Here is a 26,000-nt window from a genome sequence, read left to right as displayed (position 1 = left end):
CAAAACAAAGAATAAAGTTGTAATTTTTGGCAAATTAGATTTGGGAAAAAGTTATAATATTGTGATAATAAAGTCAAGAATAAAGTCATAATTTACAAGAGAAAACAAAGTATAAGAACAACGTTAAAATATTTGTAAGTATAATATAAGGAGAAAAAGTTCATACTAATAATACACTTTGTCAAACACAAAGCTTGGATACCGCCTGTTTTTTTTCTTTGAATATAAAAATAAAGTCTCAGTACACAGTATCTACATAGGTTGGTTTAAAGAATGTAAAAGTGGCCCCCCTCATCCTTTCATTTGTCAGTAGGCAGCCCTCGGTGGAAAACGTTTGGACACCCCAGTGCTAGCTCTTTACTACACACCTTGACAATAATATCATGATTATTTCAAGGCATGATGCTATAGCACCGATAACTGTGTTATTTTTTAAGCTCCAGACAGTTAACAATTACACAATAATAATAAAATAGGTAAGTAACTGACACCACACAACTGTAGTGGAAGCCAGGGAGACAAAAGCAAAAAAAAAAAAAAAATCAAAATCAAAATAATCAAATAGTTCCTTAAGACTCCTTTAATCGACCGTGACGTTGACTGACACATAAAAGGAAAACCGATTTATTTCAATGTGATCATTATTAGTTGTTGTTTAGTTGTTGAAAACTTGTCTTTCCGTTGAATAAGCTTACACTTTCGCCCCCGTCATGTCTTTGTAGCACTTTGATACTGAAAAAATCTTCTAGTGACAAAAGCTTTTTTCACAGTGCAGTACTGTCGGAGAAGCAGTAACAACCAGTTTGGGGGCCGAGCCTTTCTGCAATATTGTCACCGATATGTGTCTAAAGGTTGAGGGGTGTGACTTAGCATTCACTGGCCCCTAACATCATGTAATACAAAGTGCATGTGAGCCAATAATACCTTTTGAGTTGAAATACTTAAATCATGCATGAGCGGGCAATAACGCTCACCTGCAATTCGTAGCAGCAAATAGTTTAGTCCTTGCGGTATCTTTTTAATATTTGCAATGATTCTGACAGGACTCATTCATTTCCTGCCCTGACAATGAAAAGCCCCATTTTGTGAGGGACTTGGGAAAACGGTGCCTTGCGGAAGGCTGAAAAACAAGTGAAATGCGGCGCGGTGTAGTAATGTGTGTTACATAAGTGGTTATAATATGTGTGTGACCTTGAGGAATGGAGTCAGCTTTGGAAACAAGAGCAGGAAGAAGAGATGATAGACAGGCTGAAATACAAAAAGACCTTCCAACCAAGGCCAATTCATGTTGTGCTTGCACAATATGAAGTTTCACAAGTTTCGCTATTCATTTTTTTCCCCTACCTTGATACCATTCCATGATGATTAGACGTGACAAATGACCGTATTAACCAAAATATAAGACAAAGAACAAGATTTACTCTAAGTATTTTTCCCAAAAAGAAGTCTAATAAAGACAGGTCATCTTATACTTGGAGTCTAAAAATGTATCCATGCAAACCAGCAGGTGGCAGGTTTCTTCCTGTCACTGACACACACCATGCAACTTGGAGAGATGCAGCACAGAGTACCCACTGAAAAAAAAGCGTCTTAAAGTTTGTTAGCACGTTAGCAAACAAGAGAGATTATGATGCTAATTTGATCAAACAGTTGTCCAGCACCTAAGATATATCATGTCCTTTTGTCACGGATATAAAAAACATGATTTTTTTTTTAAACTGAAAAGCTTAAAGGTCCCTGACATAATTCATCAACTTTGCTTAAATATATTACAGTGCTCCCTCGTTCTATCGCAGTTCACCTTTCACGGATTCGCTGTTTAGCAGAATTTTTTTTGTGCTTGTTTTTTTTTTTATTACAGCGTATGAACGCTGTTACAGGCCGAGCCTCGCCCCTTTAAGAAGAATTGCATTGTGGGAAGTTCAGTGTCTCTCTCTTCCCTCTCTCGTCTGTCTACACCGCCCATTGTTTTCTGCATCCTGATTGGCTGTAGACCATTGTCAATCAATCTCTTTGTGCCGCCCTGCCATGTCTCCTGTGTCATTGCTAGCTTGCTTGCTTGCGAGCTTGTAAATGAATCTTCGGTTCAAGGGAGGAGGACTGCAACAGGAGACGTACTGCTGCAATATGTTTTAACAAGGATAAAATGCTACAGTACAGTGGAACGGCGTCAGGATGAAAAGGCATGGTCCCAGGAGTAAAATACACGTGAAGGACTAAAATAAGTTGCCTACTTCGCGGATTTCACTGATTGCGGGCTATTTTGGGAACCTATCCCCTGCGGTAAACGAGGGAACACCCAATATATTGTTTGTTGTTTGATTTTTGACAGCTAACGCTAAATTTGCAAAAATTACATTTATAGCTGATGGCACCACCCAGAACGAGCTACCTCATGACACCTCTCAGCTAAAGCAGAGTAAAAAAACACTTCTTGCCATAGATTGTAGATTGATTCAGTATATATTTCATCAAAATAGTCACGCCAAAATGTTGTGTTGCTGCTGGATGTTTACAATATCCGAATGATACTGTAAGTTTGTTTTCTTTTCCAAAAGTGAAAGGTTTAAGACAAAAATGGACAAACAAAGTGCAGAGAACAAGAGACAGATGGACGCCCACCTCGAATTTTGTTCTTTGCAGTGATAATTTCACTGATGACTGCTATGAAGGAACACCTTTACAAGAAGCATTTGGCTTGAAAGTACGGGATAAACACATTTTGACAAAACGATGCTCTTCCACCGGCACACAACGACGAGTTGCCACAGAACAGAATATGTCATGCCTTGTTTCCATGTCTTCTCAACACTATTCCATGATAGCAATAAGGCTGTAAAGCAGTATACATGTTATATAAACATTTTTGTCACAGCAATATGTACATTATGTTTGCTGTGGGGAGCGGGGTGGCTGCAATGGTGACGAAATATTAAAAAAATCAGGCAATAAAAACCCCTTTTACGGTCATTAAGAAGCAGATTTAAAATAATAATTGAAGGATAAGCAACTCTAGAGTAATTTACACTCTGTGTTTTGAAGTTGACCAATCTTCATCTTCATGACTTAAGGCTTAAGTCCATGTTCTGCAAGTTCTCTCTTTCATCTCCAAATGCTACTCCCTTCTTTCCTCCTTGAAAACTATTGACACATCATTCAAATCTTCGCTATAATCACTGTAAACATCCTCTGTCTCGTACACCGCTATCTTTGTTTACTTGAGTGATAGTACTCAGACGGCGTGAATTCCGTAAATGAGACTGAACAGCGAGACGTTGTTCGTTGTGGCTGGCGCCATGAACTATAAAGGTAATTTTTGCAAATTCACCGTTCGCTTTAAAAAAATGTAACAATATACAACATAATCACAAACAATGTAAAACATATTTAAGTAAAGTTGATAAATCATCTCAGGGTCCCTTTAATTTTGTTTTCTTTTGTTTTTAATTTTGTCTTCCCAAAACTGTGTCTTGATAAAGTGGGGTTGTCTTTTATCCAAGTTAATATGGTATATGTGTACGCATATGTACAGACATTGTACTGTATGATAGAAGCTGCTTTTAAAAGGTTTTTCCTTTTGATTTTGTCTTTAATGGTATTCCAAAAGTGGGTCTTTAAAAAAGAGGGGTCGTCTTAAATTGGTGAAAAAAAAAAAGACTACTGAGAGCTCACAGTATGTAAACTGTGCACAATAAAAACAAACCCACCTGACAGGAAGTGTGCGGTCTCCCTTGCGGCGGTCCATTTCTCTCTGGGGCACTGGGTACCATCTGAAGTTGAGCTTCCAGTTAAACCCTCCGTACGTCATGTCTGATCCTGCCATGTACTCGAAGGTGTCGTCGCTGATCACGTCAATGATGGGACACACAACTGTTCTCCTAGTCCATACAGAGATCAACACCTGGCTTACATTTCTGCTGCTGTGGTCATCAAACATGGCCGTACGATTGACTGTGCCGTAAAAGCCATTACTAATATACTAACGCTCATTGCCCTCTTTTGTGAGTGCTTGCGTGACGCGGTAAACACAGCATGACTAATTAGCCTACAAATTAACATAAGGGCAAAGCCTTTGCACACTAGCTCGCCAATTTGGTGCGTCCCTTTCCCATTGGTTGCTTGAGGTCTTACTTGTCTTGCTTGATGCGAGCGAGCAGCGGCTCCAGCCAGCCTGTCGTGCATTCGCAATGTGCATCCAGAAAGGTAATGACCTACAAAGAATGAGAAAAAGACATAAAACACATGCCCAGAGTGTGTCAGGCCATTGGTAGTGCAGGTTGCATGTGCGAGCACCGAGTTCACTAACCTGGCCTGTAGAGATGGAAGCCCCCTTGAGGCGAGCTCGAATGAGTCCAGACCTTTGATCCATCCTCACTACCCTGACAGGGACCTCCAGCCTCCGCACATATTGCTCCAATGGCCGCTTTAGAAAATCTAACACACATCGGTGTAAGAAAAAAAAGGGGGGGGGCAGACCTTGCAAAATTACCATCTACCATCTTAATAGTTTCATTTGAAGAAAATATAATCATATTATAATTAAATTCAAATCATCTTCATATACAATCATATTCTACTATCAACTTGATGAGATATGACAAAGAAAGTGGGATTTTGTTTACATTGCCCACTCACCCTAAGAGATTGGGTGAGGAGCTGGATCATCCGGGAGGGGCTCAAAGTAGAGCCGCTGCCCCTTCACATCGAGAGGAGCCAGTTGAGGTGGCTCGGGCATCTAGTCCGGATGCCTCCCGGATGACTCACTGGTGAGGTGTTCCAGGCATGCCAGGCCGAGAGAAGGCCTCAGGGCAGACCTAGGACACGCTGGAGGGATTATGTCTCACAGCTGGCCTGGGAATGCCTTGATGTGTCCTCCCGGTAGAACTGAAAGAGGTGGCCGGGGACCGGACTTCCCTACTGAGACTGCTGCCCCCGCGACCCACACCCGCATTAGCAGAAGAAAATGGATGGATGGATGGATGCTCGCACAATCTGGATCTGATCGGGATTTAACTTTGAGATTACAATTTCCGTCTAATTAAAATTAATTTGGATATTATTTTACAAATATAAGTTTTTTTTGTTCTAAACCATTATTCTACATTCAAAATATTATTAAAATTATTAAATAACAACAATTAGCCTCAATTTGCCAGATTCTAACTACCTACACACACACAAAATAATTAAAATTGGATATGATTTGACCACACTGTATTTTTCACATTTTCTATTTGTGTGTAGACATTACAAATCAATCAAACACAGCACATTTTATTTATATCGCCAGATAATTTATCATCATTATTTATTGGAAATATCCGCTCACCAATAATCCTTTATGGCAGAGACCCCAACCACTGGGCCACACTGCTCGGTACCGGTCTGTGGGCAGGGCAGAATATATTGAGCAGAAATAGACCAAGAAAATTGTATTTTGGTAAGTTTAGCTTCAAAGCCCTGGCAGATGGTTCTCTCAACAAGTTATTTGTATCTACTGCCACTGTGAGTTGAGTTGTCACAGAGTACGTCGACTGCCAGAGAGAAGTGAGACGATACTGCCGGTATTTTTTATTGTCATTTATATAGTGGTACTTTGGCATATGAGTGTCCTAACTAACAAGTGTTTTTTAGATGCTAGGCGTCTCTCGGCTGATTTTTTTGCTTTGAACTGCGAGCTAAAATTTGGGTTACGAGCTGCTGGTTACTGGCAGGCATAGCTGAGGACAGCTATTTGGGTGCATGTGTCAATGTGACCATGACTCTAAATAGCAGTAGCAGCATGTTAGCTTGTCAGTAAAACATCCGTACATTATAACGATCTAATTTATCTTATTTATTATTTATTGTATAAAACTATGACAGGAACAACATCAAACTAAAATGAATACAGACCCATCATCCACCAGTACAAACCTGGAGTTTGTTTTTTCAGAGAGGTGCACCACACAAATATGCACACTCCTACATAGTGTCAGCATTTGGGACCAAATATGAGTGAAACAAGACGGGAAAAATACAGTATAGTAGTCTATCCGTGCAGCGTGGGAGAAAGTTAGATGGTGCATTCAAGGACCGTCAAACAAAGTGGGACAAGTCGCCACTCGCATTAAACATGCAAAAACTGTAGGATTTTTAACTGTATATTATTTTTTTAATACAATAATGGCCCATATTTCCAAAACGTATATACTGTACATTTACATAAAAATTATTAGTATTTGTTTTCTTTTTTTAATCGTTGCACCTGAATGTTTCCTGCATGCCCGGTGGTTGAGGACCCTCTTTTACACATTTTGTACACTGTATAGAATTGTTCTGTTTTTAAAATACCATAAAGCACCGTGTATAAACCGCCCTTTTTTTCCACTAGTAAGAAGCAAAAAATCGAGGTGCCGTTTATACACGATGACAGGTCTGTGACCAGACCCAGAAATTGACGAGAAGTCCATTTTAAAATAGCCGTCTGTGGGTCAGACAGTTGCTTTGACTTTAGCGCCCTCTGCTGTACAGTTGCTGAAAATGCTTGAGTATGCAACTAACTTATCTGACGGCTGTCTGTATTTTCACACAGTGAAACGATCTCTATATACACTGAAGCTAACCTAAGCTTCCATTAAAACACTGCAGTTGTAAAATACAATACAACGTTGGAGTTTATTCAAATTCACACTGAAGCAATGCAATAAAATAATAATAGAGAAAAAGAGAAGCAGTGAAAGATATCAAAACATCTCTGAAAACTGCAAATTTCTTTATTTAGATTTTTTATTATTATTATTATTATTATTATTAATCTGTGCTTAGCCATAATATTAAAGATCTAGATGCCGAAGTTCAGATTTCTCCTTTATTCTTCGTTTTGAAATTGCTTAGTACCTTTACCCATGTTGATTTGAGATGAAAGAGTTGGCAAGCATTTATAAACAAAAAAAAATTTTCCCCCCGCCGTGAGCCTGAAAATGGGGTTGCGCTTAATACACAGGTGCGGTTTATACACAGTGCTTTACGGTATATCGTTTTGTAATTGTACCTTAACCGTGTATCTAGATGTTTATGGAATCATTTACCACAAAGAGATTTACATCCCTACTTATTATAGATAAACACTTCTTTCCATCTGCGATTAACTATGAGTTAACTATCAACCAATGTGATTAATCACGATTAAATATTTGAATTGATCAACAGCCCTAAAAAAAAGTGTATATATATATGTTACAGAATTTTTCTTATAATAAAATAAATCCAGGTTGATATCACAAATCCACATGAAATTTTTACTGAAGTTATAAAAAAAAGAAAAACCACAATGCACACACACGTGCTAACACGCATGTGCATACACACACACACGCACACACACACACACACACACACACACACTACAGTGGCTGAATTAGAGTCCATCAGTGCTTCCTTTTATGGTGCACACAGATCAAACCGTACACGTGAGTTCGACTTAGTGTGTCTTAAATCTGCTGACAACCCCCCCCACCCCCACCCCACCCCCACCCCCACCCCACACACACACCTTTGATTCACACAATCACACCTGCAGTCCCACACGATGAAACGGTGCTGTGCAGTGACAGCGGTGGCTTGGGTGTAATAACAAGAGTGTAATCCCTGGGACTGACGAATTAAAGACCTAATCCCCGCAACCCCCCACACCCCCACACTAACAGGGATTTACAGTATTGCAAAGGGTAGAGTGGCACACCCTGCCCAGAGATGCTGGATCTCTCTCTTGGACATCAGAACCATGATAAAAATCCCACAGTCGCTTGAAAAACCTCAATGAGGCTCAAACAGAAATAGACCAGGAAAGATCCAAGGCGTGTGTGTGTGTGTGTGTGTGTGTGTGTGTGTGTGTGTGTGTGTGTGTGTGTGTGTGTGCGTGTGTGTGTATATATACCTCGTTCACTGGCGTCGTCCACCAGAACAATCTCCTCCAACAGTGTGTGGGGAGAGCGGTCGATGACAGAGTGGACGGTGCGCAGCAGCGTGCTCCACGCCTCGTTGTGAAATACAATCACCACGCTGGTTCTGGGCAGATTGTCAGGGTATAACTTGTTCTTGCACCTATAGACACAACACACAACCTATATTTATGAGGCTGCAGAGTAAGAGGACATAGGAGGCACTTCAACACCAACACAATGTTGTCATTAATGGGATCAGTGCACCAATCAGTACACCTTTTAATGCCTTGGGAAACATGGTAATCAACAGTGCCTCAAAGCATGCCCAAACAATACAAACTGTGGGTGAATAATAGGGAAGCAAACAGGCGCATGAATCCAAATTTAGAGACGTGCAAAAATGTGAGGTAGCATGATGACAGTTGACTTACGTTGCAAATTGATTTCTCTCCTCATTCACGTCTTCTTTTCACCGTCAAAACACGGTGGGAAAGTGTCTTTTGTAACTGTTACAATGACTAACAATGGAAAGCTATCTGTTGAAATCACGGTGCAAGAAAGTGCAAGGCCTCTTGCCTAAGCTTAACGGATTAAGAATCACCTTAATTATTTTAGTTCCATGTCATAATCTTACAGTAGATAAGAGTGAATAGTATGACTGATTAACATGTAACACAAAATGTAGACTGCAGCCAAGGAGCGGCAAAACCATATTTGGTTGGGTCACGCAGTCACAGAGACAGACCAGTGTGGGCACGCATTTGGCACACAATCTAGGTCAAAAACCAAAGCAGAGGGCCGCCGCAGCCGCTGCCAGGAAGCCAACATGCACGCTCTCTGATATTAAAGGATAAGTCTGCAAATTTTCTACATTTTTTTTGTAATCATCCAACAAAGCCTGTGGAAAGCTCAAAAGTAGCAGTGTAACACTTACTGACATCCGTAGCGCGTCCAATGACGTTTGCTGTTTAGATATAATAATCTATTATTACTTTATATTTTAACCAAAAAATACAAATAATAAAATTACAATATCTATCTTTAATTTCCTACCCTGAATTTCCATCAATTTTCTATGCCACCTATCCTAGTTAGGGTCGCCGGGTATGCTGGAGCCTATCCCAGCTGACTTCGGGCGAGAGGCCGGGTACACCCTGGACTGGTCGCCAGCCAATCACAGGGTACATACTGTATAGACCAGGGGTCACCAACGTTTTTCCTTGTGAGAGCTACTTTTACAAAATGAAAATGGCCAAGAGCTACTCATTTTTGTAACATTTCTTTTCAGAGCTTATTTTAAACCCAAACAAAGCGAATATGCTTGTTTTACCAGAAAATGAACAAAATGCTGGTGTCCACAACTCACATTTTGTATTTCAGAATGCATTTCTTTCTACTGTTCTTTCATTAATAACTGAAAACCTGAATGAAAAGCAGACTTGCGGGCACCTCATGTGGTCGTGGGGGGCTACCTGGTGCCCGCGGGCACCACGTTGGTGACCCCTGGTATCAATCATTCACCCTCACATTCATACTAATGGACAATTTCGAGTCACCAATTAACCTAACATGCATGTTTTTGGAATGTTGGAGGAAATCGGAGTACCCGGACAAAACCCACCACGCACGGGGAGAACATGCAAACTCCACACAGAGATGCCCAAGCGGAGATTCGAACCTAGGTCTTTACTCTGAATTTAATCATCAAAATGTAAATGATAATATATTAAAAATGACAATATATAATTATTTTTAAAGATTACAGTGTATTCCCTCCCTGTTTGCACTGTATTTTTGAATGATGGGTGCAACAATAAAGAAGTCACGAATAGGGTGGCCAAAAAAACAACACGACACATTGTCACCTTACGTCTTTGTTTTCAATAAAACCAAACCCCATGTAACTGCCCTCATAAGCCTGGCTGCTTTGGCCTTTGTATCCCTTGATGAAGTGGATGGACCTGGTGCGTCATAGTAAAGTAATTAATAATTAATTACCCTAATGTTAAGTGAGTGGTTCCTTTTCATAGTCATGCATTTACACACAAGTTGTGGAGCCCCAGTGGCTCACGTGCTCCAGCTGGAGAATCCCTGCTCTACCCCACCTCTTGAACGCTACCTCTCCCTTTTGCATGCTGAAAGTTGCATGTTCAACAAAAATGCACCTGTGTGTGCATGTGCAACCAGCAGGGAGGTTGACATATGGCACAATTTCTCTCCACGTAAAAACTCATACCTTCCAAGTCCTTTCATTTGTATGCACATCAGACACTCTGACATCAACTGTTGGAAAACTGAAAGACTTTGTGCGTCTGCACCAAGCAGACCTGTTTTGACACACTTCAGGGTGTCACCGGGTGTTGATTTTGTGTGCTGTGTGTTTTAATAGACAGGGAAGGTGGAGCAGCATTTGGCAAAAGGCAGGCTGCATAATGAGTTACAGGTTGTCTGGCCCACCAAGGAATTGTGGGCACGGTCAACAGCGCAACATCATACCAATAAAAATGATGCAGTCAGAATGTAAAAAGGGCAAACTTGTCATGTGTTGTCATCATGGAAAATGTTCACATGCTGCAGATCCACCCAAGGCACATGTGCACTACCACACACTAGCGCGTTAAACACACACACGCACACAGAGGCTGGACTGTAATGTCAAAATGACCTATCCCCTCTCATTTATTTCAGTCTGAATGGCCTGCTGACAATAATGGAAATAAACTGCCAGTGTGTTCACGCTCTGCAGTTTGAGCTAATGGTGACCTACGCCGAATTCATTCACCGGCTTCCGTCAACCTGACACACAGATACACAAGCACAGTGCCGATATTGACTCGGTCTTATCTCCTAATTGGAAAAGTAGATAGACGGTGAGGCGGCTGAGGGAAAACACACCTAGTAATCAACTCTTGTTCAAAGACTAAAACACATTTCACGGATCAATGTCTTCTTTTTTTCCAGTGCGTCGAGTGCCTGTGTGTGTGTGTCCTTGCCTGTCAGTCAATATTTTTTGAAAACCCTCATTATTTGTACATGCATATTTCTCTAGTGAGAAGAGCACAAGGCCCAAAGGGGACAGAGGGGGTTGTAACTGCATCCAATATGTAGTAGCTGTTGTACAGACAGAAAATCTCTACCATCTATTAAGAGCAATAGTAATGATGAGTTTTATCAATTTCACCGTATTTTCTGGACCATAAGCGGTGCCGGACTATATGTCATTTCAGTTAAAAAATGTGTCATGAAGAGGAAGAAAAACAAATGTCGCACTGGACTATAAATTGAATTTATTTTGAAAATTATTTCACAAAATTCAAGACTAAGAGCAGACATGCAATCTGGAAAGGCAAGTTAATCAACAACACAACATTATGTAACAACGTAGATCGACCGGTAAATTGAAAACTTTGCCTTTCGGCTCAGCTCCCTCTTCACCGCCTTGTGGCCAGAATACTACACATACTTTTGACTTTCAATATTGTTTGACTAATAACACTGCATAGTCAACCACAAAACTGCAATCACTTATTAATTATTTTTTGAAAAACAGCAATAGAGCGAGGGAGCGATAATTGAACCGCGACATTGAGAGGGACGACTGTAATAAAATTACGTGTGATTTGTGCTTTTCCAATATTCCACACTGAGAAATAAATAATAAAAGTATGTATGATTCGTGTTGATATCGGGTCAATATCGGCATCAGCCGATATTCAAGGCTGCAATATTGGCATCGTAACACATTAACAGTTATTTAGCTATAAGATGTCCGCTATAAGCTGACTAAGTCAACTAAGCCAACCAAACTATGACAAAAATTGTGACTTAATAGTCCAGAAAATATGGTATATAGTCTAATAAATAAAGTATCTTTAATAACTTTGATTGCACTGAATCCTACAGTAGTTTGGATAGCTTATTTCAGTACATCAGACATCTGTCAGTATGTGTTGTATTTCGACTCCAACACAGTAACAGGTGGCCTATCCCAACAATGGACAGTTATTCAAAGGGGAACCCAAGATGAATAATGGAACATGAGAGGCTGGTTGATTCCGGATACTCACCCTTCTAGCCGGACATCGGGTAATGACCGATTGAGCGCAATCATCTCAGAGGCCATGAGGTTGAACTGGTTGATCTTAAACATCTCCTTCATCTTCTCCTGGTTCTCCTTTGGGATCACCACAGGCTTACCCCCTTCCCCGGGCCCGTCCCGCGGCCTCGCCAGGGAGTCTGCGGTATAGAGACACAAACAAATGTTGAGCCGTCTCCATGCTCATGCATCCATAAAAATAAATACTCACCATCTCTACCAGGCAGTCCTCTCTCCTTCTTGTCATCGCACTTGTTGCACTCGCTGAAGTAGAGCAGGATGAACATGTCCAGCATCACCCACACCAAAGAGGTGGCCAGAACCACCTTGCAGTAGGCGAACCTCCGCATCCTGAGATAGAGACATAAACAAAGATTAGTTCAAGCTCACTTTACGACAAGGGGAGTGGGCAAGCCTGATGAAGCGGTCCCTCATCCCATTTCCTCTCCATTGTGCGTGCATTTTCTCCTCATTCCCCCTCAACTGCCAAGCCCTCCTGCAGTTCATCTTCTAAGCACCTCCGTCTGTCCTTCTGTCTGTCTGAGTCGCCCTCTTATCTGCTGGTTGGTTATAGTCACATTTGGAATTTGAGGATTATTGCATTGCTGTTACTTTGTAAAATCAATAGAACTTTGTTTCTGCCTATCGAGCTGTAGCTATAACAATTTCTTACCGCTGGAAACAATGGCTATGTTTCTGCCAGGAAGCATGTGACCGACAGTGCGCTCGCACCAGGCAATCAGTACTGAGCTCAAGCACACTTGGTCCCTAAAGTGCTGACTGTTCGATGAGTGTAAGCGCTCCCTGCCGTACTCCAGCACGATACACCACAGCAGTTAAAAGAGGTGGACTTGGGCATGGTATGCATGAGTACCTGAGGGGGTAAGCGGGCAACATATTGTAGATATGCTGCATAATAAAATCACAGAATTACACTAACAAAGTTAAGTTTTTATGAGCACCACAAGTGAGAAAAATGTATCATCACCCTAGGGTTGGGCATCGTTTGAATTTGAACGATTTCGGTTCCATTTCCAATTCCTTGTTTCGATTCCGGTTCCAAACAAGTCTCGATTCCGATGCTTTTTAGAGGCAGGGTCACAAAAGTTTGCACAGTTTAAATGAGAGGTCTTTTTGGATGAAATGTTGAATTGTTTAATGATATAAACTTTTTATCAACGTTACTATGAATTCCTTGCAGGGCTATTTTCCAAATAGTATGTACTGTAATTATCAAACCATTCAACTAGAATATGGTTTCTTTTTACAGGAGTACATTTTCACAAAAGATGTTTACTTTTGAAAAGTAGTATACTTTGTTTGCTGCCTCAATGGTGTAAGCTATTTTTATGACACTCTTATTTTGTTAACATAACTAAACTCAATATAGCCCAAAGCACTCTTAATTTGAAGGCCGGAAATGTGTCGTGTGAGTTGAGTAGGCCCCATGACTGTTGCTAACAAAGATGGACTGTGCCAATAATAAACTTGCCTAGCCGTAGCTGTAGCTCCTGTCGTTTATTTACACCCAACTTCCACATCAGCTAGCATCCTGAAACCCTAGCTTACACTGGCATGGGACAGACGTCATTTATTGTTTGATTTCCCTGATTCTGACTTCTTTGAGGAAATACGACATAGCGCAGCAAAGATGAGGTACTCTGCTATTTCTACACATTGAAGTACACAGTGAACATGAATCATGTTGATTGTGCACCCTCCTTTGCATGGTATAATTGTGTTGCAAATGTTGCACTGAGCCGACACCTCTTATTATCAAAAGTAACAATTCTTATTGGATTCCCAAAGTTCCTGTACTTTGGCAATACAATATGTGTAGCAGAAATTGTGTGTGTATCTTGCAAACAGCACAGCAATAATGTTTTCAGCTGCAAATCATTTTACAGGATGCAATTACAGTTAATATCAGAGCTGATCAACAAAACCATAACATTTGTGTCAAGAATCCAACATTTGTGTAACGCACATAAAGATAAACAATCTCCAGGGCAGTTTGCACATCAAATCCCAACCAAACAACTGAAGTTGTCTGTGTTGTGGCCCACAGCTGCCGTATGTTTAAAGCTAAGCGAGCTACTGCACATCAGTTTAGAATAAATTCACATTCATTTAATCAATGCATTGACATGCAGCTTCAAATGACTTTTTTAAAATTTATATTTAACAAATTATACAGAAGCTTAGGAGGACCAGTTATGAATACAGCCTGTGACAGAGTCGCTACAGGTTTCATTTAAGATAACGCTACATTTGACCTATTTTCTAAACCAATTTAAAGATGTTTAAAACTCAAATGCTAACTGAGCCTTGTGCATGCAGCGTTCCGCACTCAGAGCCACTTGTGTAATGGAATGAATGTTTTACAGCAACAAAGCAGTGCTTTAGATACATGGAGGGGGGAGAAAGAGATCTCCATCAGAGCTCCTAAATAACCTGCAGTGTATAAGCCAATTTGCCATTCGTACATGCAACACGGCAAATCCCTGCACACTAAAGCGACATCGTGAACACACACACACACTCACTCTCTCTCTCTCTCACGGCGGTGAGAGAGAAGCTGTGACAGTAATTGCTTTTCTTTGGCAGGCAGCGACAGACAGACAGACAGAGCCACATTAAAATTCCTCTGCTCTCCTTTCCGCCTCTCCTGCAGCACCATCTCCTCCACTTTGACTGACTCGATGCTTCAGTCATCCCTCAGGTTACAGCAGCACAAGCAGAAGGAATAAAATTAATTTGGCCACGGCGATTTCTCCCTCATGTCGCTGGGAGACAAAAAGGTGTTTATGCATTGCTAACTTGGCTTCGGCCTCGCTTAGTTTAGCTGTGGACGGATGCAGAAGTGCACCGCAGCGTTTCTAAATTCCACCTGATAGGATTGCAGTGCCACAAAGTGCCATGCAAAGCAGAATGATAGAGGGAAGATGTGTTTGTTCTCGCGGCACGGTCTTGTCTATGCAGCAGTTCTACAAGGTTAAAACAAAGTGTACCATATGTTGGCTGTCCTGATTCAGAATTACATACAAATAATCAGTAAAAACACCAACAAAGGCGTAGTTACAGTGAACTGGCCATCATGTCGTGACACATGATCCAAAATGGCAAGAATCTATTTATTCTGCAATAAACAACACACCTCTGACGCACATTATTGGCAGATTCACAAGATAGACACAGCGTGTGTGTGTGTGTGTGTGTGTGTGTGTGTGTGTGTGTGTGTGTGTGTATCAACAGAATGATTTGTGCTATTCAAAACTGTAGTGAAAAATTATTGGGATTTATTTACAGTTATAAATATTAAACAGTATGAAGATCCCAAGTTAAATACAAATTGGCTAATCATGTTTGTTTACAAATTTAAAAAGCAACAACTCCCCCAAAGAGAGCACTAAACAACATGAGGGGTGGCCAGGCTTGTCCACCAATGTTATAGTCCAGACAGAGCTAGCGTACCATCCCACTGATTTAGCTTTAAGTCACATGACAACATACTGCTGCTTTAAAATAATATTGGGACACAACTTTGACATGCTCATTTTGATGCAAAGATGCATTGAGTGATGTCAGTGCACCAGTTAGACTAAGGCCACAGTTCAGTGGAAGTGCGGTGAAGAACATGGTTGTGTGCAAATTCTGCCACAACACCGAAGCACTTCAAGCCTACGCTATCACCTTAATATAAAACATGTTGCAGCAAGCATAGTGCTAATGTTAGCGTCAACCGTTCTAGCACACGGTGTCACCAGAAGAGGGGTTCCAGAGCCAAGATAAGTAAGCACACGTGGCAAAATAACACACTACAGAAATGGATTGCAGTGGACTATAGACTATATTCGGTGGTACAAGATAAGGAGATACAAATAGTCTTTTCTGACTCAACGTACAAACTACTATGCTAAAACAAATGTTTTTAAGACATCGAAAGTGATTGAGACGGCAAAAAGTTTTTGAAGGTTGAATATAGCCATTTTAGGCCCTGTCCACACAGAAACGTTCTTGGGATTTTTTTTTTTTGGCAGGTTGGAAAAAAGTTGCGTCCATGCATGCTGGATTAGTATAGTAGCATCAAGACGGGAACGCATCAGTGAGTGAAAACGATGTACTACACAAGGCACACCTACATACGTGTGGCGCTGCAAACAGGCACGCAGACGGAACCACCTGATACTACAAACCATAGAAGAAGAAAGAACGGATGCGTCTTTCGAGAAGTGGAATTACTTCTGCGAGTCATTATGGAGTACACGGCAACTAAATATCAGGATAATGTCAACTGAGGTGAGCAATGTCCTTCGAAATATTCAGATATTATGTTGGGCTATCGTCAAAGCTCCCTTCTGGTCATGTGACGTCGACGAGGCGGCACTGGGTCGGTAACGTCCTCGTTTTCGTATTGCCTGTATACACGACAACTACAAGCTGGCATTTTCAGATTTTCCCACTCCGGAAGCCGTGCCAAAAAAGAAGATGGTCCAAAAGAGTGATGTTATTCTTGTCCTTGGTCAAGCGAGCATTGTGAACTGCAGCGTTGTCCTGTTGAACAACCAGCTGTTACCACACAGACGAGGGCCCTTAGTCATGAGGGATGCCCGCTGCAACATCTGCACGTAAGCAACCGCCATTTGATGACCCTGCACCACCTGAAGCTCCAGTGTTCCACTGAATGAAAAAGCACCCCAGACCTTGATGGACCCCCCTCCACTGTGCCGGATAGAAAACATCTCAGGTGGGATCTCCTTGTCATGCCAGTAACGTTGGAAACCATCTGGACCGTCAAGGTTACATTTTTTTCCTCATCAGGCGTCCCATGTTTGATGCTCCCCAGCAAAGTCTAAATGGGCAATTTTGTGGCATTGAAAGAGAAGAGGTCTTTGAATTTGTTTTTTTAAACCTTTTCCCGCAGATGCCGTCTGATGGTTATTGCGCTGCAGTCGGCAACAGTAATGGCCTTAATGTGGGTGGAAGACTGCCCTGTGTCTTGATGGACAGCCAATCGGATCCTCCGGCTCATCGCAGGTGTGATTTTTTTGGGTCTACCACTTGACTTTTTTGTTCCATAATGCTCAGGATCTTTCATAAAATGTAGAATGAGTGATTTACTGCACCCAACCTTAGCAGCAATGGCACGCTGCGAGAGGCCTTGCTTACGCAGCTCCACAATCCGACCACGTTCAAAATGAGAAAGCTTCTTAGCTTTAGCCATCAGGACGGCATGACAGTGTGAATGCCTGACAGAAAATGAACATTTTGAGCAGATTTTGGCTTTTATAGCCTGTGGTCTTAAACTTTTGATCAGGTGATAAATAACCTATTTCATTTTTTTTGTTTAAATTACAAGTTCCAAATGTTTTTGTCTCACCCCCCCTTATTGCTTTCGCATATTGTAGCTCCGCTTAAAACCTCATTAAGATCCAAATGTGCACATGCTTACCCGTGTACTGGCTTCCTTCCATATGCATGATAGGTTAATTGCAGACTCCAGAAATTGTAAGAAAATTGCATAATACTCCTACATCTAGAATATATAAAAAAAAACATTTTTGCTTAAATCTAGCCTCATAAAAAAAAAATTTTATGTCAATTTCATAATCTTATACGAGCATTTGGCTTACTTCTTACCTTCTAATAAGAACATTTTACTTAAATAAAGTGACTAAAAACAACTTGCTTATTTTCAGACTCATTATATTCTTAAAAGTCACAAGAAAAATATTCTCGTTATAAGAATTCTAGCCAAGCAACTTTTGCTAACCCCATTAGCAGAATTTTTGCTTGAAATAAGAAAAGTTGTCTCATTTTAAAATAATTTGGGCTTCTTTCAAGTATGGCCGTTTTTGCAGTTTAATAGCTCCCTAAATTTTGTCAGCCTTCATCTTAGCATACATCCCTGCAACAAAACAAGACCGAATTGAATTTCTTACTCTCTCTCTCTCTCACAATCACACACGCAGGCTTCTACAATCACGGACTGTTTCCACATTGATATTGCCAACAGCCTTCTTTCAAGTAATTCACAGACATGTCGGGAGGTACTACGAGCTAGCAGAGCTGCCGCTAATGTTTACTCCGCTCTTACGTTATTCTACTGGTCACTGTAACATTAGTAGTAGTTGTGAGATGTAGAGCACTCGGATGTTTATTACAATTTCAAGAGAGTTTACTGCGTTTACCTTGACACGTGTGTTTGCTCCCAGGATGTTCTCCACACGAGAAAACTTCCCTCTCAACCATGTGTGTGTGTGTGTGTGTGTGTGTGTGTGTGTGTGTGTGTGTGTGTGTGTGTGTGGACAGCGTCCGCTTCACATTGGCTCTGCCTCCAATGCGTGCTGTGGCTAATCAGATGGCCATGGTTGCAGCAATCCTAGAAGCAGAAGTTGCAGCTGGCAGCAGAGAGCGAGAGAGAGGCACGGCTGCATCTGAGCGGAAATAACCCAGTTTTAAATTGATTTCTTGATATCGGCCCGTCGGATTCAAATAAAGGCCGATACCGATATACGTCAAAATTTCAAATATGGGCCTGGCTGATAATCCGTCAACCACTACTTTTTCGTACAAGCTAAAGATTGCTTCAGACTATTTTGGCAGCTCAAGCATGCCACAATAGCACTGCAAATCATGTTGCCAGGTACAGTTTCAATGTTAAAGGTTTAAAAAAATAATAATTTGGAAATGCCCAATGGGCCGGATTAAGACGCTCGGTGGGCCTGCTATATTGCATGCACTTTCGGCTTAGTATGTGCTCTTGCGCAGCATCCTCTATTGTCTTTATCATTGCCCTTAGCGTTATCCTTTCATATAATCATTTCATTAATTCCTGGTACAACTAAAGGTACATTTGTTTGGACAAATATAATGATGATAACAAATATAGCTAAGAGTTGAATTTAAGAGCTGATATCTACCAACTTCCATGGTTTTCTCGATGATAACCAAAATCACTGAAGTTTTTCCATGGATAGCTCTAGCATTGTACTGCCAAAAAATTTAACTCTGAGGTATTTTTATCCTTGATGATGGTTGCGTCGTTTGAGCAGATTGGACCAGGCACGCAGCCAATGTTGGCTTCTCCACTTTTTCACTGAGCATTTTACGATGCCTACTTTCACTTCACTTGACTTTTACACAGGCATTCTAAAATGCTCTGTTACATTAACAAGCAGTAAAACGCAACACGGTGTAAACACACTCATACAGCACACACACACAGCTGCACTAGCAGCATGCTAGTGTTTGTGATGAGATTCCGCCACAAGTGAGCAGTCTGCCGGGGGAATACTTCCCCAGACAAAAGATGACAGCATTTCATTCGCATTATGTCAATTTCCGCAAGAGTCTGTATTTAACAGTAGATTCCATATTCATTGGCTGTCTGCGATTCCGGGGAATCACAGGGCCCTTGTCCCTTTTGAAGTCTCTTTTAAACAGACAAGCTTCCTTGTTATATCATCGCCATCACGCCCCCATCTCCATATCTCTTTATTTTTCTCTCCCCTCAGCCACCTCAATCATTCCAAGAGAGAGGTTGCCATCGTTACTCCCCTACGAGTACACAATTTCCCCCATTGCAACCTTCTCTGTCTCTTTCAATCCCCTCCTCTACTCTACTCAACAGGCTTAACCCTCCCTCAGATGTTGCACAATCAGAGGATACAGAGCGCTACACAATTATTCGACTGCGAGGGAGGAAGCTGTCTTTCAGAAGATGCAATATTCATACAAGTAAATGAAAATGAAAAATGAGAAAGATACCATTCGTATGCATGAGTGGCATTGAATAGAGGATGAGATGCATGCTGTTGTTATACACTCCTGACATGTTTGCCATTTGCTGTACGGAACAAGCCAGGGCAACAAGCTGTCCCCGGGTCATGTGGGCTCCATAAGCTCGACAGTTTCCAAGACAACACTGATGCGAGTCCTGATTGAACTGTCGTAAAGCCTCTACTGGAGCAGAAGGCCGTGCAGGCTAATACTAGGGAAGTGAAACAGAACAAAGTGGCCTTGAGCCTCGTCTCCATCGCCGCTGTGTGAAGTACAGTAGCTTGGCAATGAAGACGGTCAGGGCAAAGAGGTTGGGGTCACTACATATCCAGGTTCTGACTTTGACAGCACAACACACTGCACCCCCACCGAGGAAGGAAACCAAGAACCAGGAGAGAGCAACCAAGAGAGAGATATGCGCCTTTGTATAACATCGCTGTTCTTGTATGAAGATTTTGACTTGAGCTATACAACAATGGCATTGAAAACTGGAGTTCAGAATAACCAAGGGAATATTTTTCCATGCAAAAAAAAATAATGAATTGATTTATCGATAATTAATTTTCCTCTATAACCGATGTAGGGCATTTTGTCAAATGGCCATTCCTGCATTAAATGTACAAACATTAGATAGATTTACATTTCTGTCTGATAACAAAAAATTGTGGTGTGTTGTTATGAAAGACTTTGTAGATCTCAATTAGACAAAAACGTCCAATCTCATCTTGTATATTATTTGCAAATAATTAAAATGATTTATTGTTATAATTATTATAAACTACAAATGTGCAATTTTGGGAGAAATTGCGTGTGAATGTTGGCGAAGTTGATGCTGAAATGCAGTGCTGCACTCATTGCCGAATGCTGCGCCCAAACCTTGATGAGCTGACGCTGGACTGAAATGCTGTAGCTAGCATTCTAACTGTTAGCATGCATGCATTTGGCAGGACAGCGCCAAGTGTACATGTAAGTTTATAATATGAAAATAGGTAAAAATAACACACAAACTTTTTTTTCGATGCTTTTTAGCACCTAACACAATTAGCTACACAGGATCACTACACAGAACACTATCTTGAAAGGTTAACATGCTAACTGTTAGCATGCTTGCACCTGGCAGGACAAGTATCTGTCAGTTCACATCTATGAAAATAGGTAAAATGCTAACATGCTAACTGTTAGCATGCTAGCAATACTAACACACTAACTATTAGCATGCTAGCACCAATCACAATTAGCCTAATACAGCAAGTGGCAGGCTTGGTCACTACACAGAACACCATCATCAAAGGCACCGCCCACTGTATTATGTTAGAAGTGAAGTCAACTAGTGAGGTAGGCCTGTCTATTCCCTGTAATGTCCTTTAGCGAGGGAAGAATATACAATCCATATGTAAAGACCGCCAACATTTCCTAAAGGTCATTGTTCTACTGTGTTGAACAGGAAACCTGTTGAATAGTTTGATCACTGCTTTCACCTGGCTAGAGGCTGAGTTTTGTGGAGCCGATCAAAGGATCAAGAGAGCCTCTCACACCATACGCCACAGACTACTACAGCGTTCCAAATGAGTTGAGCATTTATTTTTTTATATAGGGAACAATATACAGTCCATATGTAAATGTTGCAAACACTTCCTGAATAAACAAACTTCCTCTATAAGCCTTCTTCACCCACCGACTGGCTCCAACCGAGCTTTACATTACTGCCTTCTGCAGCGTATACCATAAATAACAGCTCAGGACTCTCACCTGAGCAGTTCTTCAAAGGAACCTTAATTAAGGGGTTTAGGATTAGGGATTCGGGATTAGGGTACACAATTGATGATACAACACAAAACCAGAAATGGAAAATGTTACTCTGTTCCCATAATATGTAAGGAGACGGTTTTAAGTGTGAGTCAGTACATTATTATGAAATACTTTACATCAGAGTGGCATAAGGAATACTGTGTTCATAAACAGCTTAGTCACTTTTATTGGCACTTGGCGGCACAAATGAGATTGCGGGGGCACAAAACCACACTATTTATGCCTATATAGTTTATAAACCCACAGTACTAAAACCATGATAGAGGGCAAGAGCTAAAAAGAGTAATTATTATTCAAATTTACATCCACCAGGTAGTGAGAAAGAGAGAGGGAGAATAGTGGAGACAAGAAAAAAACAAAGCAGGAAAGTGCCCACAAGCGAAAAAGTACCAGCTAAAATTGATTACCAATTTAAAGCCTGGCACAGGCACAAAGTGGAATTAAACACTCCAATCAGTCAAACCTTCTCAGCCAAAATCAATACATATTACTGTCACAAGGTTGCACCAGAACACACACACAGAACAACAAATGTCACAATCCAAAGCTCCACTGTACTGTAATTGCTCCTCCAACACTGCAAGTCATTATTAGAAGAGAGAAAAAAATCCATCATTATAACAAATGACACAATAATGTGCTAATTTGTGTAAACACACACTCTTATGAATACACGTTCGTATCAAGTGATAACACTATGCGAGTGCGATGTTGGAAGCAGCAGGTTTGTGTCAGGGTGTCAGCTGTTCCCAGCCTGCTACTCCTACGCCTCCTCATTCGCAATCAGGCTGTGCCGGCAGGATTTAAATGGCTGTGTGGCATCACAGCCGAGCTTGCCCTGCCCGCTAAGCACTTAAGTAGTCTACTCAGTATACTGTATATACTGATCACCAAAGTGTGAAAATGCTCCTTCTGCTGTACTTAACTTGTCTAACCCGGCTGTCTAACCCCAACCTGGCCCGTGCACGCCCGGGGCTCAAACCGGGGTCAGGAGAATGGCACTAGCCCTCGAGCTAAAAGCCCACGCTGTCGACTCAATGTCCAGCGCAATTCGTAAGGCTTCAGGGAGTGAGGTTTCCCAATGTACTTTTCTGTTACACTTGGTTCTTACTAGACCTGGAACCAATGAGACGACATGTTTTGTCCTAATAGTCTTAGGCTATGTTCATATTGCAGGTCAATTCCCATTTTTTTGCTCAAATGTGAGCTGTATCTGATTTTTGTCATGTCAGTGTGATTTTTTCCAATGCGACTCTGGCCTCATTCGTATGTGGATATAAATCCGCTATGTTTGCGATGCGACTGCAGTATGAACGGTCAGATCACATATATACGGCCTATACGTCATCGAAAGATGTGTATCGCCGTGCTTACCGCGGCTCTATAGGTACTCAAGGATGTAGGTAGCCATCGAAAGGTGTGGTTTATCGTGAAAAACTTGGATACAGGTACTCACGATATAGGCAAAGGTTCTTTCATCCATCCATCTTCTATGCTGCTTATCCTCACTAGGGTCGCGCGTTTGCTGGAGCCTATCCCAGCTGACTTCAGGCTAGAGGCGGGGTACACGCTGGACTGGTCGCCAGCCAATCGCAGGGCACATATAGACAAAAAACCATTCACTGGCAAAAGTTCTTCTCATCCGAAAATTATTTTAAAAGGTGTTAGCAAAGCAGCTCTCGTCAATGTCTCACCACTCCTGCCCCCCACACGCACCTTGGAAAAGGCACGGCAGTCAAACTGCCTTAGTCAAAATTCTTGCCTTCTTTCTTCTTAATCTGCGACACGGAATCATTTGGTTGAGAAAATACTGACTCCTGTTGCACAAAATCCTTGAAACTGCCACAAACGCGTTAAGGAGAGCACGCTAGCAATGTGCGGATCGATACTGAAATATATTGATACTTCGACACCAGCTCCTTCATGTTCTAAATTCTATTCTGAAATCAAAATCGTGATACTTTTGATACATCAGCTATATGATTAAATAAATCAATAAATGACATACTGGGTAAAAATGTAGGCCGGTATCGGCGATACCAATTCGATACTATGTGCAAATTCACCTAATGTGTCTGGTAAATTTTAAAAAGTAGTGTACAATATTTCAAATCATAGCATAAAGAATACAAGACATCATAGTTATCGGATCATAAATGAAATCAATGGTATCGTACATCACTAGAGAACACACTGTTGCAATCTTTACTCCCGCTTTGCGTGCACATTAACAAGTTGCATTTGTTTGTGAAAAATCAAATTAAACAAAAAATCGTGCATGATACCGTGCAGTGTGAACGTAGCCTTAGAGTTCCATTAAGAACAAATATGAACATGGTTACAAATTTAATGCCCGTACCAGAAAAGTAAACAAAACTTTATGTGGCTGATCAACTAGTGCAAATGACATGACGTGATGTTCCATTTCACATTACTGAGTCATCCCTACGCTCATACCTGTCCAGGTGACAAGGGGAGTCTCTGGTTAGACGTACAGGGGGCTCCACCAGCAAAGAGGGCAGAGCGTCGGAGATCCCACGTCCTCCTTTGCTTGTCACTCAAACATGCTCCTGGATGAGACAAGATAGAGAAAGATGCAGATGAATCAGAGGCAGTATGCTCATGCTCAATGTGTGTCCCATGCATTTTATTCATTTGTGATGAATTTGAGTCACCAGGAATGGTTTTGGAGCTAGCTGTTAGGTAGCGGTATGTATCGTAACTCCGCTCCAAATTTCTACAGGGTACGCATTAAAATTGAAAGACAGGAAGTGTCTGGAGGTCAATGGTTAATCAATTACCCAATTAATCGTCAACTATTTTGGTAATCAATATAGTGTGTGTGTGTGTGTGTGTGTGTGTGTGTGTGTGTGTGTGTATATATATATATATATATATATATATATATATATATATACACATATACATATACATATACATATATACACATATACACACGCATATATATACATATACACACATATACAGTATATACAGCGGCTGGATAGCTTGTCGTAAAGCGTCCAGGGTTGTTGTTGCGGGTTGAGGCGTTCAGGTGTGAGTGTGCTGTTGTTGGCTGGGTTTTGGGGACTGGGGTCCTGACTGGAGCTTGTGGGTTGCGTGCCTGGAGGGCTGAGAGGCGTATGGGCGCGTTCGGCGGTCAAAATACCGATTACCGATTCTAAACCGATTATTCCCAGGGTTTCCGCTACATGTAACCGATCATGGCAGCGCGCCACTACAAAATAAAAGCAGTCACACCGTTAACATGATTTTTTAAAACTTGAAAACGATGTTAAGTAATTAGGTTAAGTAATTGTCAAAGTAGCTTTACTAGTATACTACAAGCAGTATAGAAAATGGATGGATGGATGTTATTTTGAACTAAAAAATATATGATTGAGCAATTCATTTCCCATGTATTTATATTACTCTAAAACAGGCATCAAATTAACTTTAGGTTTGTCAAATAGTACAAAATGTTGTACTTTTGTATTAATACTACTATAGTGCTATCGGACTAAATCAGTCAGGTAAAAAAGGCATCTTTGGCATGAAATTAACAGTTGTGCAATGTTCTCCATTCATGTTCTGCTGGTTGTTGAAAAACGTCAAATAAAAAAGTTAAATAAATAAATGTCATAAATATTAAAATGGTTATTAAAATAACAATTAGCTGCTGCCCCAAAAGTGTCTCTTTCATTGTGCATTTACTTGGTAATCAAATACAAACGGTCACGAAAGGCCAAGTATTTGCCATGGGAGCGGCGATCCATACATGTAGGGCACCTCCACAAGTCCGGGTAGTGTGCATTACCACCGCCGTGACAGGTGAGGTGTGGAAACACCTTGACAAGCATTAGCAGTAGTGCAAAGAAGACAGAGCGTGGAGACACCCTTCCGTTGTATGGTAACACTTCGCTTTCCAGGTGAGACACGTAAACCAAGGGTGTCCAAAGTCCAAGCCGGGGGCCATTTGTGGAAAAAATGCAAAAATGGAAAAATACAACAAAAAGGCATAATGTTGGCAACTTACTATCAAACACTGATGCTCTGCCCCTAGTTTCTATCCCAGTCTTACTACAAGAAGAGCCTAATGGTGAACAATTTTCTGAAAGTGTAACACAGATGCTGTCAGACTGGATCTTTTGAAGTATTCCCACCTTAAGTGCTGCACCTGTAAAACTAGTTTTGGGGCCGTGAGAAAATTAAGGCACTTAATGCAGACCAGTCGAGTCAACTTTTGGAGCTTGTCATGCATGGATTGGTCAAAATACTTACAAAATGTACAAAAGCCAAAAGATTAGAAAGATGTATTTAGCTAATTAGATTTTTGAAATGCGCTTGACAGCCTGCAAGTGAATTTTTATGAGGATATGAAAGGTCCT

At 41.1% G+C, this 26,000-nt stretch overlaps 1 protein-coding gene across 3 annotated transcripts in view; it reads right to left on the bottom strand.

Annotated features, from left to right (window-relative positions):
• Positions 1-26,000, bottom strand: part of galnt1 (UDP-N-acetyl-alpha-D-galactosamine:polypeptide N-acetylgalactosaminyltransferase 1) — a 72,027-nt gene that overhangs the window by 13,858 nt on the left and 32,169 nt on the right. For 2 of the 3 annotated variants that reach the window (XM_054780682.1, XM_054780681.1), the window contains 7 exons: positions 24,070-24,182; positions 12,233-12,372; positions 11,993-12,161; positions 7,919-8,085; positions 4,307-4,434; positions 4,132-4,211; positions 3,708-3,878 (listed from right to left, as the gene is read on the bottom strand). In XM_054780682.1, coding sequence (XP_054636657.1) covers positions 3,708-3,878; positions 4,132-4,211; positions 4,307-4,434; positions 7,919-8,085; positions 11,993-12,161; positions 12,233-12,371 — 854 coding nt within the window. In that variant the 5' untranslated portion in view covers position 12,372; positions 24,070-24,182. Of the gene's footprint in view, positions 1-3,707; positions 3,879-4,131; positions 4,212-4,306; positions 4,435-7,918; positions 8,086-11,992; positions 12,162-12,232; positions 12,373-23,068; positions 23,391-24,069; positions 24,183-26,000 lie in introns of all 3 variants that reach the window. The other variant, XM_054780680.1, reaches the window with a different exon arrangement.

Source organism: Dunckerocampus dactyliophorus, chromosome 7, assembly GCF_027744805.1.
Source record: "Dunckerocampus dactyliophorus isolate RoL2022-P2 chromosome 7, RoL_Ddac_1.1, whole genome shotgun sequence".
Classification (NCBI taxonomy): domain Eukaryota; kingdom Metazoa; phylum Chordata; class Actinopteri; order Syngnathiformes; family Syngnathidae; genus Dunckerocampus; species Dunckerocampus dactyliophorus.
The sequence above is the reverse complement of the archived record's forward strand: the minus strand, read 5'-3'. Positions and strand labels throughout refer to the sequence as shown.